This window comes from Mesoplodon bidens, assembly GCF_964165515.1.
Source record: "Mesoplodon bidens genome assembly, chromosome: 20".
NCBI classification, from domain to species: Eukaryota; Metazoa; Chordata; class Mammalia; order Artiodactyla; family Ziphiidae; genus Mesoplodon; species Mesoplodon bidens.
Genome location: NC_138181.1, coordinates 12,168,140 through 12,187,137, shown reverse-complemented (window position 1 = coordinate 12,187,137; position 18,998 = coordinate 12,168,140). Strand labels below are relative to the sequence as shown.

General features: G+C 45.2%; 2 protein-coding genes across 3 annotated transcripts in view; one reads left to right on the top strand and one right to left on the bottom strand.

Annotated features, from left to right (window-relative positions):
- Positions 1 to 3,321: 3,321 nt before the first annotated feature.
- On the bottom strand, positions 3,322 to 13,041 carry LSM1 (LSM1 homolog, mRNA degradation associated). Its single transcript, XM_081221205.1, has 4 exons — positions 12,834 to 13,041; positions 8,649 to 8,717; positions 7,153 to 7,268; positions 3,322 to 3,807 (listed from the first exon to the last, which is right to left on the bottom strand). The coding sequence occupies exons 1-4, from the start codon at positions 12,877 to 12,879 to the stop codon at positions 3,637 to 3,639; spliced, it is 402 nt and encodes a 133-aa protein (XP_081077331.1). The 5' UTR covers positions 12,880 to 13,041; the 3' UTR covers positions 3,322 to 3,636.
- Positions 13,042 to 13,326: 285 nt separating this feature from the next.
- Positions 13,327 to 18,998, top strand: part of BAG4 (BAG cochaperone 4) — a 42,414-nt gene continuing 36,742 nt past the window's right edge. For both annotated transcript variants that reach the window (XM_081221204.1, XM_081221203.1), the window contains exon 1: positions 13,327 to 13,696. In XM_081221204.1, coding sequence (XP_081077330.1) covers positions 13,427 to 13,696 — 270 coding nt within the window. In that variant the 5' untranslated portion in view covers positions 13,327 to 13,426. The remainder of the gene's footprint in view (positions 13,697 to 18,998) is intronic.

Sequence of the window (18,998 nt, the reverse complement as noted above, 5' to 3'; positions counted from 1 at the left end):
GAGCGGCTAGGCCCGTGAGCCATGGCTGCTGGGCCTGCGCGTCCGGAGCCTGTGCTCTGCAGGGGGGGAGGCCACAACAGTGAGAGGCCCGCCTACCGCAAAAAAAAAAAAAAAAAAAGAGTGAATTTTACTGTATGCAAACTTATTCGTCAATAAAACTGGGTCTTAGGGATGAATTCCCAGGCAATCTGGGTTTCTGACCTTGGATACAGCCAGCACTGGGCCCTCTCTCTTCCTTGTGGTTCTGTCTGCTGGCCGGCTGGTGCTCTGACACCACTCAATGCTCTGTGTTTCCAGAGCAGCAGCATTTGAGACCATTTTCTACCCCTGGGTCCTGCAGTAACAGCTGCTGAATGTCTGAAGTTAGGGGGAAAAAAAATATATATATATATATATTTTTTAAAGAATAGGTACAAAATAGGAGGTTGAGAAGGGGGAAAAAGAGAGGCAAAGCAGTGAAGTGAGACAGGAGAAAAGAAGAGGACTTGATTTTATTTTCTGCTCCCAAGGAGCCCTGGCAGAGCCGGAGTAGACAGGTGGGGGAGTGCGAACCAGGGTGGACAGCCCCAGAGCTTTGGGACACGTAGGTACGTGCCATTTTCTAGGATGGGTTTCCTAATTCTTTCAGGCTAGGAGGTCTTGGGTCACTTAACTAGATACAAAACCTGCTTCGCTGGCAAAAGCAAGCACCTATGAAGCAGTCTCTTGCTCTTTATCCCCAAAGGGGAGGGACATGGACTAAAGAGTATTTGTTGCCTCCAGCAACCCTGACAAGTCCTCCCCCATCCCCAACCCCGTTTCCCTGGGACGCTCTTCCAGATGTTGGCACACCAATCATCTCCAGACTCTTCATGCCTGGGGGGCTGTGGTCTCCAGTGAGGGCAGTAGGAGAACATCTCCACATGCAGTGTAAGGATCTCTGCTAATCACTCCGCTCCCGGATGCTCGGTGCGTCCTGCCGTCCTCATCCTTTGAGGCCTCAGTGGTCTCTGAAGCATCTTATCTGACCAGCCTGAATTCACTGCATTCCCCATCCATCCATCTGTGCATCAACCCATCCTTCAACCCCCCAAATATGTACTGAGACTTGGTATATGCCCGGTATCATCCTAGATGTGGGACTACAGGAATGAACATGACAAAAATCCTGTCCTTAAGGGTTTACATTCTAGTGGGGGAGTGGAACAGACAGTAAAGAAGTGAAACTTATGTTGGATTGCGATACTTGCTCTGGTGAAAAGCAAAGCTGCCAAGGATATAGGTGGGGGGAGGGGGGAGGGGGGAAGGGGGAGGTGTGCTATTTAAAACAGGTCGTGAGGGAAGGATTCTTGCAGTTATCTGGGACAAGTATGTCCTAAGCAGAGAGAACAGGAAATTCCGGCCTCGTCCAGGGCCTGCTGCATCTGCTCTGCCTGCTGGCCTGCACCATCTGCCGTCTGTACCTCGCTCTTCCTGACCTGCCACCCATACTCCTGTGAGCAAAACTGAGGCCACTCTCCAGCCGTCACATCTGTGTCATACCCCTGGGGTTCATGCTGACGCGGCATCCCTGAGAAGCCCTGCACAATGGGCAGCATGAGGGTATCTGGTTCTGCTAAGTATCCAGGGCCTGTTGGGAGTTTATCCGAGCAGCGGGGGAGAGCAGATACTGTGGCTTAAATTCAGCCGACAACACGCAACGTAAGGTCAAGGGCCAAGGAAAGGGGAAAAGAACAGCTGGGGGAGAGAGAGAGAGGCTGCTGTACCCAGTTACATCAGAATAAAGATCGCCAGGAAAGGGGCTGCAGTAGATCTTGTTTGTTTTCCTTGAAAGTGGTCTCATGGGAACCCCTATTGGAAGAAACTATTAAAGACAAAACAAAGGTATAGAACTGAGATTGATTCTGAAGCCTGATAACAGTAGAGGAGTACTCGCAGTGGTCCAGGAAAAAAGCACGATTTCAGTTCCTGCAAAAAGCCTGGACTGGGCAAAGTTGAGGGCAGGCCGTTGCTCTGAGCAGCAGGGAGACGAACAGGAGGGAAGCAGGGAGTCTCATTCCACCCTTCAGCTCTCTTTGCTGCTGCCTGTGTGACAAAGGTCTAAAGGCAATACATTATTACGCATAACTGAAGCCCAGCTATGGCTTGGACTACTGTGGAAATTCTTCTTCTTTGAACGTAAGAATAAATCATGACTCTTGATTGCATTTGGAATTCTGTTTGAAGGAGGTTGAAAAGACGAGTACAGTGAATCCGAATCTCTTGAAGGTGCCGGATATTCTGAAACGGTGGTGCTCAGAAAAAAGCAGAATGCTTACAGAAGGCTGTAATTCTTTTGACTCTCAAAAAACATCTTCTTGTAGTGAAAGTTAGTCACCTCTTCCACAAGTCTTCCCTTTGTGTGGGAAGTTAATAACAAATTCTGGCTATTCAACAGTAAGGTTAGAGATGAAACACACTAGATAAATCATTAAGTGCGACTGTTCTTCACAAATTAGCTACCTTGAAACCAACCCAATGAATAGCTCAGAAGTCTGTATTTGGGGCAGTTTTAAAAACATCTGAGTTCATAAAACGTGGTATATTTAATACTATAAAATAACTCAAACATAGGAATTGGCTATAAATATCTTCCCTGCAAAGAATGTCTTTGCTCAACAGACTATAAAATAAGTATCTGGAATAATTTTACAGTTAAAACTGAGAATCAGGGAGGATAAGTGACTTGCTTGAGCCCAAGGTGCTAGAGAGAACAGAGTCCAGGTTTTAACCCATGTCTCCTGTACCCTCGGAAAGTACAGAAAGTACAGCCTCTTAACGCTTCCTGCGTGATCAACATCATTCCAGAAAAAGGGCATCACTTGGCTTGGCTGAGAATAACCTAGATATATCAGTCACTGCGACACCATTTTATCTGTGCTTTTTGATCACAGCATACGAGGCTCAAGACTCAATCTAAAGGACTAGAAAACCTAACGAAATTAACAGAATATTTAGAGAAGTCGTTACGTGGATCTCAAGGGAACGCAGCTGGGATAGCTGTTGGTGAAGCAGAAACAGCTGCTTCTCAAACACCAGCTTCTCTTACAATCAGTAAGTGCAAAACTTCACGGAAAGAGCCCTCCTCAAGCCTGAAAACTTGTTTTTCTTATCAGATAAAAACATGACAAGGGGAGAAAGGAGGACCCGCAGGATATCTGGTATGAAAACATTCCGTCAGGTTGGAATTGTGACAGAAGGGAGATCCCAGCATGTGCTGTATGGACTGCTTATACCTGAGAGCCGAAATTTAATGACTCTTCACTGAAGGCAACTCAAACGTGGGAAATAATAACATTGCAATTTTGAGATTCATGTTTTATTTACAAGCAAATGAAGAATATTCCCTGTAACCACTAATTTGGGTTGAGAAGAGCAATATAAAGAAGTAGTTGCTGGGTCCACAGTGACGTGTGAAAGGAGTCCATGCCACTGTTTTCTTTAAACGATTTTGTTATTAAAAAAACAAAACAAAACGCACGATTTCTTCATGTTGCATATGTGAAAGAATTCCAAATAAAAATGACTTTTCAAAGCTCTGCAGTCTCTCCTCAAATGTGTCACTTGGTTTGGTGACAGCCCCTGCTCCCCAGGAGCTACAGCCTCTGAGCAGAAGACTTAATACTCATCAAGAGTATCTGCTCGAGGGATGGACAGGCCTCGATCCTTCAGGGCCTGGACTTTCAGCTTCTCGGCTTCCAGCTTGGTCTGCTGCTCCACCCTCTGTTCTTCTAGGATTTCTTCAATAGACACTTGCTGGAGGGGTGTGTCACTCTCCTTTTCTAAGTCCTACAAAACAAGCAGGTTTGGAAAACTTCACCTGATGACCAAGAATAGAAAACATCATAGATCTAAAGGCAAACCGGTTCCTAAATGGATTCCTATATCTGGCTTGGGTTATTTTTCTTACTTGAGATAGGGCAGAAATATCCTATGGACAGATAAATTTTACAAAGAAATGGCTGGCAATGCTCCTATAGAACACATATGAGTGTGGTTTAACAGGGATCAGTATCGGCATGTGTAACAAAGCTTTCGTGTATCCAAAGTAAAGTCCTACATTAGACAAGTACTCCTTCTCTTAAAAAAAAAAAAAAAAAAAAAGATTAGGGCTGCTTACAGCTATTTCCCCAACCCCAGGGAATCCAAGAGAGAAGGTACTGAGGTCAAGATGGCTTAAAATAAATTTTGTATTTATACATGATCAAAGTCAGCCTAATTTCTGGGGGTTTGTGTTCAGTAAGAAGGTAGAGAACATTGATTCAAAGTAGCACCACCACCTCCCACCCCCGGCCACACCAGGCCCTGGCTGCATCCCGAGCCAAAGGCAATAAACTGTCCCTCTGTCGCATTAACCAGGAGTTGTTACATTATAACACAGGACTTATTCCCCCTCCATGGCAACAAGTCTTCTAGAGAAAACCTCAGCAGACCAGTTAGGTTACTAAACCATTTTGGCCCCAATGTATTTCTCGCAAATATTGGCTACTTTTCCCACTTAATATGGCATAATATGCTTAATATTTTTATTTTTGAACACCTTCTAAACATTTGATAACCAATTTTATAACGCAGAACCTTGCTATAAAATTATCTATCTACAGACTCGGTTCACTCTCCTTAAGATGAGTATACAGGTGTCACTCTGTGTTTTAGTAACATGGAAAGCCTATACCGACAGGGCATTCTTACTTCTCATCCTCCTCTCTGACTTTTAATTATAAAATTCTGGGAAGGCATCAGCACATACACAAACTCTCCAGACGTTCCAGCCGACCACTGGATACTTATCTTCAGATGCTGCTAAGGCCTCGGAACCCGCAGGCAGTGACACAGCAGATGGAGGACTCTCACCAGAAAGGTTAGAATGAAAGCCACATAAATTACATAAGCAAGCCCTGCCCTGGGTCAAAAGTTAACTGCATCCAGCAAAATATATATTATCAAGTGTAATCTTCCCTCACAACCCATGGGCAGCAGGAGGGAAGATAATGTTCTTGGCTTAGTGTACTACTTCTTGGGCTTTTCAATATTATGTGCTGAGCTGTTCATGTGGTTATGATAATGCTGTTTCCTAACTATCAGCTTATTACTTAAGGCCGTGTGTCTCATCATCCTTGAGGTAGAATCCAGGGACTCTGCAAACAACTGAATGTTTACAGAATCCAAATGGCTTCTAGGTTTGAGTTTTCCTAGAATTGGTTCATAATGTCTTCAAACTGACTACCGATTCATAGAACTATGTAAGCATTTCCTGAACCATATTTCTTTAGTGGTACCACTATAAGAATTCTGCAGCATCCAAACCATAACATACAAAAAAAAAGAGCACTTTTCTCCACAAAAGGGCCCCCAGGAAACAATGAAGCTTTAAGAATAAACACAAGTTCACTTCTCTTTACATACATCTACACAGGGGCATGTTTGTGCCAATGTAACTAGCACAGAAAACATGGATGTGGTGTTTACTACTATATAACTGAAGCACAGTATGCGTGGATATTTTAACTTAAATCTTTCCCCCGACAGCGAAGTAATACATTTCCTCTTTAAAACAAAGAGGTGACAATTTCCGCTGCTTAAACATACACCGAAACCAAAAATATCAACCACAACAATATTTTTAAAATTAGAAAAAGTTATTTCATAGCAATACTTGGACAGTATTGATTAGTTGTTTCCAGCTGTTTCCGACATGAGGTCTCTGAATGAACATGACCCTGGCAAAATTACCTCCTTACTTTCTCAAATGGTCTACCATTAAAAATAGCTATGGAGGGCTTCCCTGGTGGCGCAGTGGTTGAGAGTCCGCCTGCCGATGCAGGGGATACGAGTTCGTGCCCCGGTCCGGGAAGATCCCACATGCCGCGGAGCGGCTGGGCCCGTGAGCCATGGCCGCTGAGCCTGCGCGACCGGAGTCTGTGCTCCGCAACGGGAGAGGCCACAGCAGTGAGAGGCCCGCGTACCGCAAAAAAAAAAAAAAAAAAGCTATGGACCAAACTACTTCGCTCCAAAGACTTCTGTAAACGTGATTTAAGATGTGGCTAGGGATTGGGAAACTTTACTGAAAACTTTAAAGATAAAATCAAGCAAATGCCAAGGTTTGATTTTCCTGGAAAGCCCAATAATCAGAAGCATGAGGATCAAGTCAAAGGTATTAAATAAAGTACTTTTCTTTTAAAGTAAATGTCTCATGTAAAATGTGAAATCAAGTTTTATTTTCTTTAAAAATGTCTAAGTACTTTTAATATATATTTTGGGGGAATAGTTTTCTAATAGTTCACACACAAAGACATACAGACCTACAGTAATACCACTTTAGAGGATTTAACTTTTCACCTGCCAGCTGGCTTTCCTGACAACAGATAACAGGTACCTCTCCTCCTTGGCTGGGAGCTAAGTATGCAAGTGAAGTTGAGCCCATCCTCAGAAAGTTAACAGAAAGGCTTCTTCTGCAGCCATTCTTTCTCCTTCCCCCCTTTAAAAAACATAGATATCTCATTGTATATGCAGTGTGTCTTTCCCCCAAACACCACTAATTACCTTTATGTCATGAAAAACCATTTGTAACCAACTGTTTAAATGACTGCAAAATATTCCAGTGTTAACAAGCCACATTTCATTGAATTATTCTTCTCCTGTTAGGTATCAAGCTTCAATTTTCTGCTATTAGAGATACAATAACAACATACTAACAAACACATTTGTGTGGGACAGTATTTACATATATATATTTATATATATATCTATGGCTGCTCCGTGTGGCTTGTGGGATCTTAGTTCCCCAACCAGGGATTGAACCCAGGCCCTTGGCAGTGAGATCGGGAGTACTAACCACTAGACTGCCAGGGAATTCCCATGTAGGACAGTATTTTTTATGATATCAGGTAAAAATCAATGGTATTTTGCTGCTAATGGGATCAAAACCTTTAAAATGCCAGGAGGCACTGAAACAAAGTTAATTGCTCTCTGTAGCTTTCCTTTTACAATGTAGTTTTCCTAAGCTAATTGGGTGGTTTCCTTGAGAAGCTGGGTGAAGGTGGAAAATATATTTTTTCCTTCTTGAAAAGAGAAAAAAGAAACCTAACTGGCATGATTATCAAGAGCCATAGCAGCTTAACAGTTTTCACTTACTATTTCTCCTAGTAGGACCACATTTTCTCCTCTGACCACAAAAATCCCTCGAGGAATATCACCGTATTTTTTGCCCACATGAATACGCTCCACAGTCTGATGTAGCACTAAGTTAGCTATAAGTGTACAGGGAAGAAACAAAGATATTTAGTTCAAATTACTTTATAGGTAAAGCTCCATCACTCAATTAATCAGTTATTTTGAGTAGAAAGATTTAGCTGAACATGATTTTCAAACTTTCTAGTTCTGGAAAAAGCTAAAATTTCAAACAATCTCTTCCTATTACACTGAGACAAACCACTTAGGAGACTTTTAAACAACTGCAAACTGAGAGAGTATTTGGGATTATGTTGCACTAATAAGGAGGATGGTGGAAATAAATGAAGAAAATTAAATTCCTTATGAGTTAGTTGCTAATATCAACATGGCTATAAGAAAATACAAATGATAGGGCACTTGGAAAACTCTGAAGCCCAAACAACTGCAGAAATTAAAACTCTGGGGTTTTTTGGAAGGAAACCGTTTTTCTATGTTGTGTGGGTATGTGTGTGTGATGATTTACCGAAGATTTAACTTTGTTTCAGTACTTAGGATTCATTATTCATTTAACCCAATGTAGGTATTCATGGATTACGATATAACGGTAACCTATTTTTTCCCTTTGTCAGATAACCATAATCTGGTAATCTGAGAGTAAAGTCACTATTGACCACTTTTCCCTCATGTAGTCTGATGAATTTGACTTAAGGTTTAGAACCACAATCTGTGAAGAATAATTCCTTTTCCTCTTTCAATTGGTGCTGTTTGTCTTACGTGAAGAAACGCAGTATCTGTGCTCTTATCGTCTATAATTCTTACATGTGTTTCAATTATGTTGTTTTTCCTCAGGCCCAAAGCCACTGACCTAAGCAGATGTCCAGCAAATGCTGATATGAACTGAGAAGTTCCTTAAGACAGAAGCAAATATAAGGTCTCTTTAGAAAAATGCAGGAGGCAAAACCAAGACCAAGACCTTGAGTCTAATGTATCCCAAGGTATAAAATTCTGAGCTTCATGTTGGGAGTCCCTAAAAAGCTTCAGCAAAGGCCTCTGACCCACTTTTCATTGGACAGGGAGGGATTACCTTCAGGGCAGGAACTGCTTTGAAGAGTAGTCACACCCAAGCCAATGTACAAATGAGCAGCTTTTTCAGTGGACTGAGTTTATTTCTATCATCTGGCTCCCTCTAATGGGGAAAATAAAAAATAGTCCAGAACACTGTCAGCACATGTTCTAGTGAAAACCAGTTTTAGAAATACAAGCTTGTAAACACAAGCTTTTGAACCACCTAATTGTAATTTAGAAAACAATGATGTAATGGTTCAAACCAATATTCCATTATGCCAGACACGTGAAAAAAGTTGCAGACAAATAAACTTCGATATGAAACAACACAAAAATACAGTGGGCAGCTCTTATTATCCAGAGTACAGGAGAAGTCTGTGACTAATACGTACCAAACTGATCAATGCTTCTTAAAAAGCCTATAAGCGTCCTTCCATCTCGAAGCAGGACCAAGTGCTTTTCTGGGGAGAGAAAAAAAGATCTTTAAAAAATGAACTGTTGGGACTTCCCTGGTGGCGCAGTGGTTAGGAATCCGCCTGACAGTGCAGGGGACACGGGTCCTAGCCCTGGTCCAGGAAGATTCCACATGCCGCGGAGCAACTATGCCCGTACGCGCCACAACTACTGAGCCTGTGCTCTAGAGCCCGTGAGCCACAACTACTGAAGCCCGTGTGCCTACAGCTCGTGCTCTGCAACAAGAGAAGCCACTGCAATGAGAAGTCGGTTAGCCTGTGAGTTTACAGGGTAACAACAAAAACAAAGTTCATAGCAGATTAAGCTCCACCACTTCCTCTTCCAGTGTATTTAAGGCAGAGTTCACTGAGGAATTAGAGGGATGACCCCGCAGCCCGGTGTTTAGATGAGAAGACCGGTGATGAAAGAATCCGAGGGGGCGGCAGAGTGGGGAAGGACTGGGCACAAGGACTGGGCACATAGTCAGGGGGCCTGGCCGACTGGTTCTAGATGCTGATGCTCGACAGTTAAACCCTCTCAGTGTCATGTCAGTTTCTATACCTGCAAATTTGGAAATTGAATCTAGGTGATCTTTATGATCTTAATTCAAGAATTATTTTCCCCTCAACTGAGATGGAGAGCTTCTATTTCACACTCTGGAATCAGGGAAGGTTTTAAATAAAAAAAAAACCTCAGACGTGCAGAATGAGGATACTGATAATAAAACTAGAACAAAAGTTCAATAAAATTTATGGAGAGCTATGTGCTGTTCTGGGGCCTCGATATAGAGTACAGCAGGGGTCCCCAACCCCTGGGCTGTGGACTGGTGTCCGAGGCCCGTTAGGAACCGGGCCCGCACAGCAGGAGGTGAGAGGTGGGCGAGTGAGCGAAGCTGCACATGCCGCTCCCCACGACTCCCCATCGCTCGCATTGCCGCCTGAGCTGTCCCCCGCCCCGCCACCCGGGTCCGTGGAAAAACTGTCTTCCGTGAGACCGGTCCCTGGCGCCAAAAAGGTTAGGGACTGCTGCAGTACAGAGTAACATTTAGAGTCACCAACCTTAGGAACTTATATTCTTGGTGGAGAAAGTCAAACAAATTTTTAAAAATGCCCTATAGCTTCCCTGGTGGCGCAGTGGTTGAGACTCCGCCTGCCGATGCAGGGGACGTGGGTTCGTGCCCTGGTCCGGGAAGATCCCACATGCCGCGGAGTGGCTGGGCCCGTGAGCCGTGGCCGCTGAGCCTGCGCGTCCGGAGCCTGTGCTCCGCAACGGGAGAGGCCACAACAGTGAGAGGCCCACGTACAGCCAAAAAAAAAAAAAAAGCCCTATAGTGGGTAGTCTAGCAGAATAATAAACAAGATAGCAGGATGAGGAAAAGAGGGGAAGAAGCTACAGAAGAGAGGGTGGCTAGGGAAAAGCTCTCTGAAGAGGTGACCCTGAGCTGACACTGAAGAATGATAGTCAGCCCGTCACTAGAACAGGTAGCCAAAGTCATTCATTTGTTCCTTAATGCCACGGATAAAGTACCTGCTAGATGCAGAACAGAGGGACAAGACAGTGATTCTTTCCTGAAGGAATTTATAGGCTTTCTGGCGCTATAATTAAGTGCCACAAGAGAGCAAATCTTAATTATGTGAGACTGAGAGAAACTATATCTAGCTGGAGCAGGTATCTGAGTTGGACAGTTTTGGCCACAGGAAGAGTGACAGGGAAGGGGAAGAGGCGGGAAATCTGTAATTTAGGCAGAAGAAATAGAGCTATGTGTCCAAGCGTCCGGCGAAAAGGTGAGGGTGTGAGGGAAAGAACAGGAGATGAAGTCAGAGAAGTCCTGGGAGCAGGCTGAGTTTGGACGTGACTTCACAGGGGACAAGAAAACTCTGAAGATTAAACTGGCAGAAGAGAGAGAACAGTTTTGAGGCTACACCCAGAGTCTGAGACATGAAGAAGAGACCGGAACCAGGGGAGAGATGGGCAGGGACAGGATGGGAGGACCAAGACACTGCAGTTATGAGGGCTGGGATTTATCAGCCAAGTGCGTGTGTATATGTGGGTATGTGTGAGAGAGTGGGGTGCTGAAGAGATGAGTGAAAGAAGATGTAGGAATTCTGAGTCATCATGTCAGGGAGGACCATTTACCAAGAGCTGGCAGTAAAAGAAGCAAGCTCAGTGGAAGGTGATTAGCTGTAGTGGTTCTGAAGTGGTATCAGGACACCTATGTAGAAATGTCAACTGGCAACTGGAGATGTAAGACTGGCCAAAGAAGTCAGGATCACAGCAGTTTTTGGATAAGTCCACAAAGAGGTGATATAATAATTAAAGTCCAGGAGCCCTGCTAGAGATTTAAAGAAAGAAGCAAGCCAAAGATGGGACCTAAGTGTCCATCTATTTTAGGGAACAATAACGGTTGCAGAGGTAAGAAAATCAAGTACCAGTGTTGGAGAAATCAAGAAAATGAAGAATCCCGTGGTAATGGTATCACAGTGTTGCAGAGGAGACGGAAGAGCTCGGAGGAGTGCATCAGAAGGTGTCTTTAAGACTGCAGTTTCAGTAGTGTGTTGACAAAAGAAATCAGATTGCAGGACTAATAGAGGTAGGTGGTCTATTGCAGGTGGTCAGGAAGTAGAGTTAAAATGGGAGATTACTCAAGAGGTTTGGGGGTAAAGGTGTGAAAAAAGGGATGGGAATTTGATGGTGAAACACAACTGAGAAAAGATTCGACAGACAAGAACATACATGAAGGGGAGGATTCAGAGGGGGAGCGAGAGAGGATATGAGAGCAACAGGATATTAATGGAAGAAGGTTCCAGAAGCAGTGGGAGGAAAGAGAAATAAGACACAAACTGAAAGGGAGGAATACTTCCTATTCAAATGAGAGGATGGGCGAAAATACAGAAAGACTGAGGAGAGGAGAGTGTCTGAATGTCACAGTGAAGGGTGCATATGAAATGGTTTCAAATCTTTCAGTAAAGAAGGAGCTTGGAATCTGCAAAAAAGGGGTTAGAGGCTTGAGAAAAGCAATTATTTTTAGTAGAATGGCAGGATGTGTTAGGGGCCTCAAATAATTCAGATACATAACGAGAGAGGTGTGGGCAAAAGGGCATCCTCAGATAACTAAGACTGAGGATTTCATCACCCATTACAGACAGGCTTGTACAGTGGTTGTTCATACATGACTTTGGTCCGACCTATATTTCCCTTCAATAGAAAAATCACTAATTTGGATCTAAAAAGTGATTTCAAACGACAGGAAGAGAATTTAATCATAAACTCACTCTTTAATTTACATACATAGTAACTGTAGAGATTCCTGTAACTTGTTTGGAACTGTGTGTAAACCGTTTTGCAGCAATTACAAGTTAATGAAACAGATCACACGATTGAGACAACTTTAAAAAATGTTTAAGGAATAATTCACAGATGAGAGTTTGGAAAAAGGAAAGACAACTGTACAGAAGTGAGCTCCTCTTCAGAACGGTGACTAGGAATAAGGGAGGTCTTAATAAGTGCGAGAGAAAACCGTCTAACAGAAGAAAAAAGTAAGTTTGAAGTGACTCAAGTCTTTCTGGAAAAGGCAATACCTGGTCCGGCAGCGGTCTCCATTACCATAACCCTAAAGTCTAAATACCCTCAACGGTAAAAGAAGACTGCAAACGGCCACACAGCATAAATCCTATGTTTAGTGCTAATTAAGTCCAACTGCTGTTGTATTACTCTTTTCGTTTCTTGAAGAATCCTTTCTCTAAGAATTCTCATTCATCCACCAGTAACCACCTGGTACTTCGAAATGCCGCAGGTGGGAGATGATGCACCGGGGAGGCGGCCAACTTTCACACTTGGGCCTCAGCAGCCGCATCCCTGAAAAGCAGAAGTGAATTCTACAGCTTGCCCGGGGGCCGGTGAAGGCTGCGAGAGACAGGATACAGGGAGCAGGCTAGGAGGTGGGCAAACGGTGTGTCCCGTGGCTGCTGCATCCTGTGGAAGATGCCAACGCCGGACGTCCAGAACCTTACTAAAAGCACACCGCCCCCGGCCCAGACTCATTCTATGAGCTCCCTCCTAAGAGGCACCCTCCTGGGAAGAAGGGTCTCACCCCAGACTTCACTCGGAGGAGATGAACTACTCACTGTCGATGTCCTCGATGAGGCTGGCGGTGCCGGGCATATAGTTCATGTTGAGTTGAGATAAGGCTGCAATGTATAGTGGCGGTGAGCCAGCGCGTCCAACACGTCCTTCCTCCTATCGCGGTCGCCGCCTCGGCGGGACCGGGACAGGAACCCGGACCCGAACCAACTCCCCCACCCCGGCTTTCAGCAGCCGGGGCCTGCCGGAAACGCCACCATATTACCCCCACCCACTTCCGGCATCACGTGCCCGTCCTCAAGAAGAGGCGGGGCCGTAGCGCGGTCCTGGGATACGCTTTCCGCATCCCTGATAAGAGGGGGAAGAGGAATCTAGATTGGATAGACAGTGGGGAAATGTGTTCTCCCTTTTAAGGAACACGGTGCCGCCCCTCATTTTCCTGCTTCCCAGACCCCAGAGTCACGGACCTCCGGCCTTCCACTCTCAGGACGCGGCAGCTGAGGGGGCGGGACCCGGCCCGGGATTGGCTGTTGCCGGCCGACCCTCCCTTCCCTGCGGTCCAGTCGCGCTCCCCCGCAGGCGCCTGCGCAATGGGCCGGCCTTGGGGGGCGGGAAGCGCCCGGGGGCAGTGGAGCCCATGTCGGCCTTGAGGCGCTCGGGCTACGGCCCCAGTGACGGTCCGTCTTATGGGCGCTATTACGGGCCTGGGGGTGGAGATGTGCCCGTGCACCCACCTCCGCCCATATATCCTCCCCGCCCCGAACCCCCCCAGCCTCCCATTTCCTGGCGAGTGCGCGGGGGCGGCCCGGCTGAGACCACCTGGCCGGGAGAAGGCGGAGGAGGCGATGGCTACTATCCCTCTGGAGGCGCCTGGTCGGAGCCGGGTCGGGCTGGAGGAGGCCACCAGGTACGCTTTGCGCCATATGTCCCAGGGGTGTCCGACAGGGTAGTCTTTGGGGGTGAGGGCTATTGGGATTGATCCACCTCCAAGAGTTTGTAATGAATCGTGTTTCCTGTGTTTTCCTTAGGGGGGCTTTGGAGAGACAGAGACTAGGGTCGCGGGTGAGGGGGTGGTTTGCTTGTGTTCTCTTTGCCCCTCGTCTTCTGCTTCAACCATAATAAATGTCTTACCATGAAAGGAGGAAAAAAGATCCTGCGCTGACCTGCGAAGCTGAGTAGCAGGCTGCGAATCTCTAGCCTGGGGACGAGGTTGGGCTGGAGTGGCCCGGCTCTTGCTTTTCAAGTCCGAACAATTTTTCCTGCGTGGCTCGTCAGGTCGGCTCTCCCCGAGAAGGGAGGTGGCTGCAGCCTTCTCCGTCACTCAGCAACCCCTCCCGCTGGGAAGGAACGTGAGGGAAGGGGAGGGAACTGGGCATTTAGCCCTTTGCCCCTAAAGCTTTGCCCCGCATTGGATCACGGATAATCAGTGTAGGAAAGCACCTTTACGTGGATTGTTTTATTTCATCTTAACGGTGACTGCAACGTAAATGTCATCACAGCGTTCCTATTTTACGATGAAAGAACTGCTGGCTGTGAAAGGTTAACTCACTCAGTATATTCGGACCTCTAACATTTTATTCTGTGTCGTCGTGCCGGAAATACACTTCTGTTTTGTTAATGCAATATTCTTCGTAAAGAATTATCGTTATACGGTGGGGGCATACGTCTCCTTTGCTTCAGGAATTATAACATCCTCATTGGTTGAAAATGTGATAATAAAATTTCTAAACATTGCTCGTGGGAATGTAAAATGGTTCAATGGTTTGGGCAGTTGCTCAAAACGTTAAGCATACTGCTAGGATATTACTCAGCAAGTCTGTTCCTAGGTATACACCCAAGAGAACTGAAAACACGTCCACATAAAAACTTGCACATACATGTTCATAGCAGCGTTATTCATCATAGCCAAAAAGGGAAATATCCCAAATGCTCATCAACTGAAGAACTGATAAAATATGGTATATGCATACAATGAAATTATTTAGCCATAGAAGGGAATGAAGTAGTGAGACATTCTACAAATGGATGCACCTTGAAAATATGCTACATGAACGAAGACAGTCACAAAGACCAAATATTGTATGATTCCATTTAAATGAAATGTCCAGAATAGGCAAATCTGTAGAGACAAAGATTTGTCATTGCCAGGGGCTGGGGGCCTGGGGACATTGGGGAAGATAGATAAAAGGTATGGGGTTTCCTTTGGGGAAGATGAAAATATTCTGGAATTAGTGATGATGATTGCACAACTCTGAATATACTAAAAACCATTGAATTGTACGCTTTAAAAGGGTGGGTTTTATGGTATATCTTTAAAAATTGTATGAGTAAAAAACATGTAGTGAGAGGTTAATTGTGAAGAAAGGTCCATAATTTCTGTCTAAATGTGGAATAAGTAGCCGTGGGACTTCAGTCCCATAACAGGGTAGAAAGATGAAATGCTTAGCCTACAGGTAGGCAAACTAGACCGAGGCTCCCTTGAAGGGAAAGAGGAAGGACTGCTGAACTGACGACTGCCTGGGCTTGCTGTGTTATCAAAGCAAAAGTGTGTTTTCAGGTTAAGGTTAGAGAAGTTAAGATCTTAACATTGTGCAGGGAGTTGTCAGGTATTGGTGGAGTACAGGTGTGCACACAGGGTGGGTGATGGTGCTGGAGGGACTGGGCTTAAAACTGGAATGTGTCATGGGCATTTGTAAACCATGTCAAGAGTCTGTCTTTCAGGTTGACGTTTCTGAAACTTGAAAAGTATTGGATGATAGTTTTTTTTTATTTTTTTAATTTTTTTTTTTTTTTTTTGCTGTACGCGGGCCTCTCACTGTTGTGGCCTCCCCTGTTACGGAGCACAGGCTCCGGACGCACAGGCTCAGCGGCCATGGCTCACGGGCCCAGCCGCTCCGCGGCATGTGGGATCTTCCCGGACTGGGGCACGAACCCGTGTCCCCTGCATTGGCAGGCGGACTCTCAACCACTGCGCCACCAGGGAAGCCCTTTTTAAAATTTTAGATATTTATTTATTTATTTATTTGGCTGCATCGGGTCTTAGTTGCAGCACGTGGGATCTTTAGTTGCGGCATGTGGGATCTCATTCCCTGACAAGGGATCGAAATCCGGCCCCCTGCATTGGGAGTGCAGAGTCTTAGCCACTGGACCACCAGGGAAGTCCCTGGATGATAATTTCTTATGCAGCAATAGGAAACTAATAAAAAAGATAAACATGTCACACGTGTTGGAAATTTTTTTTCTAAATTCGTTGTTTATCTTTTGACTTTATTGTGGTTTTTGCCATGTAAATTTTACATATTTATATAATCAAACATGTCAGACTTTAAAAAAAAAAGGTATACAGCCTTTTAAAACCTTACTCTTGGAACTTCCTGGTGGTCCAGGGCTAAGACTCCACGCTCCCAGTGTAGGGGCCCGGGTTCAATCCCTGGTCAGGGAACTAGATCCCATGTGCCGCAACTAAAAGATCCCACGTGCTGCAACTAAGACCTGGCACATCCAAATAAATAAATATAAAAAAAAATAAAATAAAACCTTACTCCTTAAAAAGTGTGGGCCGTGGACCGGAAGCTTCAGTGTCGCTTGGGGGTTTGTTAGAAATGCAAAATCTCTCCTGCTCCAGACTTACTGCTGCTGCAGTTTAATGAGATCCTCAGGTGATTCATATGCACGTTCATGTTTGAGACGCATTGCTGGGCAGAATTGAATGTATTGAGATGATGTTGCACTGAACCATTACAAAGGCTTGACTTTATATTAACCTATTTAAATATGGCAGGAGAAAAAACGGAGAACCTCTCCCTGTGTTCTTTCTTTTCTTACCTTGTTAGCTATACTTGCAGCACTGCAGTTTGATTCCTACACTAGCAGCATATGCATCACCTAGGAGCTTGTTGGAAATGCTGTATCTCAGGCTCTGCCCCAGACCTGCCGAATCAGAATGTGCATTTTAACCAGATCCCTGGGGGATTTACGTGTTCCCCCAGAACGAGTCATCTGAGAGAGTGCTGAGATGCAAGCTGGAAGCTGCAGTCTCTTCTAACCTAAGCTGGGAAGTGATCCACCATCACTTCTGCTGTATACTACTGGTCGTGGAGACCAGCCCCAGCACAGTGTGGGAGGCCACTTCACATGCGTGTGAATGCAGGAGGCAGGGGTCTTTGGGAGCCATCTTGGAGGACGGCTACAGTGGGAGGGTTTGGGGAGACAGCTTAGTTAGGCTCCCACTTAGGTCAGAAAAGAAACAAAAAGGCCATGTGTTTCAACAATGTCTGAATGTAGACAGGTTTTTTTCAACATTTTTTAATAAAAATTCTCAAACGTCTAGAAAAGTTGAGATTGTGTGTGAAAACCAATATATCCACCACCTAGATTCTATGGTTAGCACTTATTATGTTTATCACATCTATCTATCTTATTTTTTGGATGTGTTTCAAAACTAGTTACATAGGGGACTTCCCTAGTGGTGCAGCGGTTAGGAATCCACCTGCCAATGCAGGGGACACGGGTTTGATCCCGGGTCTGGGAAGATCCCACATGCCGTAGAGCAACTAAGCCTGTGCGCTACAACTACTGAGCCTGCGCTCTAGAGCCCGCGAGCCACAGCTACTGAGCCCACGTGCCTAGAGCCCGTGCTCTGCAACAAGAGAAGCCACTGCAAAGAGACGCCTGGGCACTGCAACGAAAAGTAGCCCCCGCTTGCTGCAACTAGAGAAAGCCTGTGTGCAGCAATGCAGACCCAACACAGCCAAAAATAAATAAATAAATAAATAAATAATAAAATAAAAATAATTGAAAAATACATTTTAAAAAAACAAGTTACATAGATTCGAAAGACATTTTATTTTTTTAAAAAATATTTATTTATTTATTTGGCTGCACTGGGTCTTGGTTGTGGCAGGCGGGCTCCTTCGTTGCGGTTCGCCAGCTCCTTAGTTGCAGCACCTGGGCTCTTTAGTTGTGACATGTGAACTCTTAGTTGCAGCATGCATGTGGGATCTAGTTCCCTGACCAGAGATTGAACCCTGGCCCCCTGAATTGTGAGTGCAGAGTCTTACCCACTGCGCCACCAGGAAAGTCCCTCAAAAAATTTTCAAAGGTGTATATCAACTGCAAGTGAGGGTTTCAAGAGAAACAGAAGGTAATTCTGAATTTTTAGCATTTCATAGGAATAAAGATTTCATAGGAATGACAAGAGGAACAGGTTTTTATGGGAAGATATATATGGTTTAGTTTTTTTATATATAAATTTATTTTATTTTATTTATTTTATTTTTGGCTGCATTGGGTCTTCATTGCTGCGCACGGGCTTTCTCTAGTTGTGGTGAGTGGTGGCTACTCTTCGTTGCGGTGCACAAGCTTCTCATTGCGGTGGCTTCTCTTGTTGCGGAGCACGGGCTCCAGGCACGTGGGCTTCAGTAGTTGTGGCACCTGGGCTCAGTCGTTGTGGCTCACGGGCTCTAGAGCGCAGTCTCAGTAGTAGTGGCACATGGGGTTAGCTGCTCCGCGGCATGTGGGATCTTCCCGGACCAGGGCTCGAACCTGTGTCTCCTGCATTAACAGGCGGATTCTTATTATTATTATTATTATTTTTTTTGCGGTACGCGGGCCTCTCACCGCTGCGGCCCCTCCCATTGCGGAGCACAGGCTCCGGACGCGCAGGCTCAGCGGCCATGGCTCACGGGCCCAGCCGCTCCGCGGCATGTGGGATCTTCCCGGACCGGGGCACGAACCCGTGTCCCCTGCATCGGCAGGCGGACTCTCAACCACTGCGCCACCAGGGAAGCCCCTAACAGGCGGATTCTTAACCACTGCGCCACCAGCGAAGCCCTGGTTTAGTTTTGTACCAAAAGAACTAGTGATTGGTTAATAGAGGAGCCTAAAAAAAAATTACAAAGACTGGCCAAGGGTTTATGTACTGCCTTTATTTCATATCTGCTGAAAGCCAGTTAGTGATGGTGGTTACTGAGAGCTGAGCTCTTGATGCAACGTATGTGATTGATTAGAGAGACGTCTGTGATTTTCTGTTTTTGTTTTGTGGTTTTTTGATGTCCAATTTTAGAGTCTGTTGTGTTGAGGAGTTGTTGTCTGGGAACAAAACAATAGATGTGGGGCTTAGGAGGGAGACAGGGGTTGGAGACAGTGATTTGAGAGTCATCAAATGGAAGCGTAAGTGAATTACCAAACCAGGTTATGCTGCCAGGGGA

What these genes read in the sequence shown, in the direction of transcription:
- LSM1 (XM_081221205.1), bottom strand. Translation starts at nt 12,879, where the DNA reads ATGAACTATATGCCCGGCACCGCCAGCCTCATCGAGGACATCGACA. An exon ending in AAGAAGCATTGATCAGTTTG is followed by an intron (nt 7,269 to 8,648) that starts GTACGTATTAGT and finishes GTACACTTATAG; the next exon opens with CTAACTTAGTGCTACATCAG. An exon ending in TGGTCCTACTAGGAGAAATA is followed by an intron (nt 3,808 to 7,152) that starts GTAAGTGAAAAC and finishes CTTGTTTTGTAG; the next exon opens with GACTTAGAAAAGGAGAGTGA.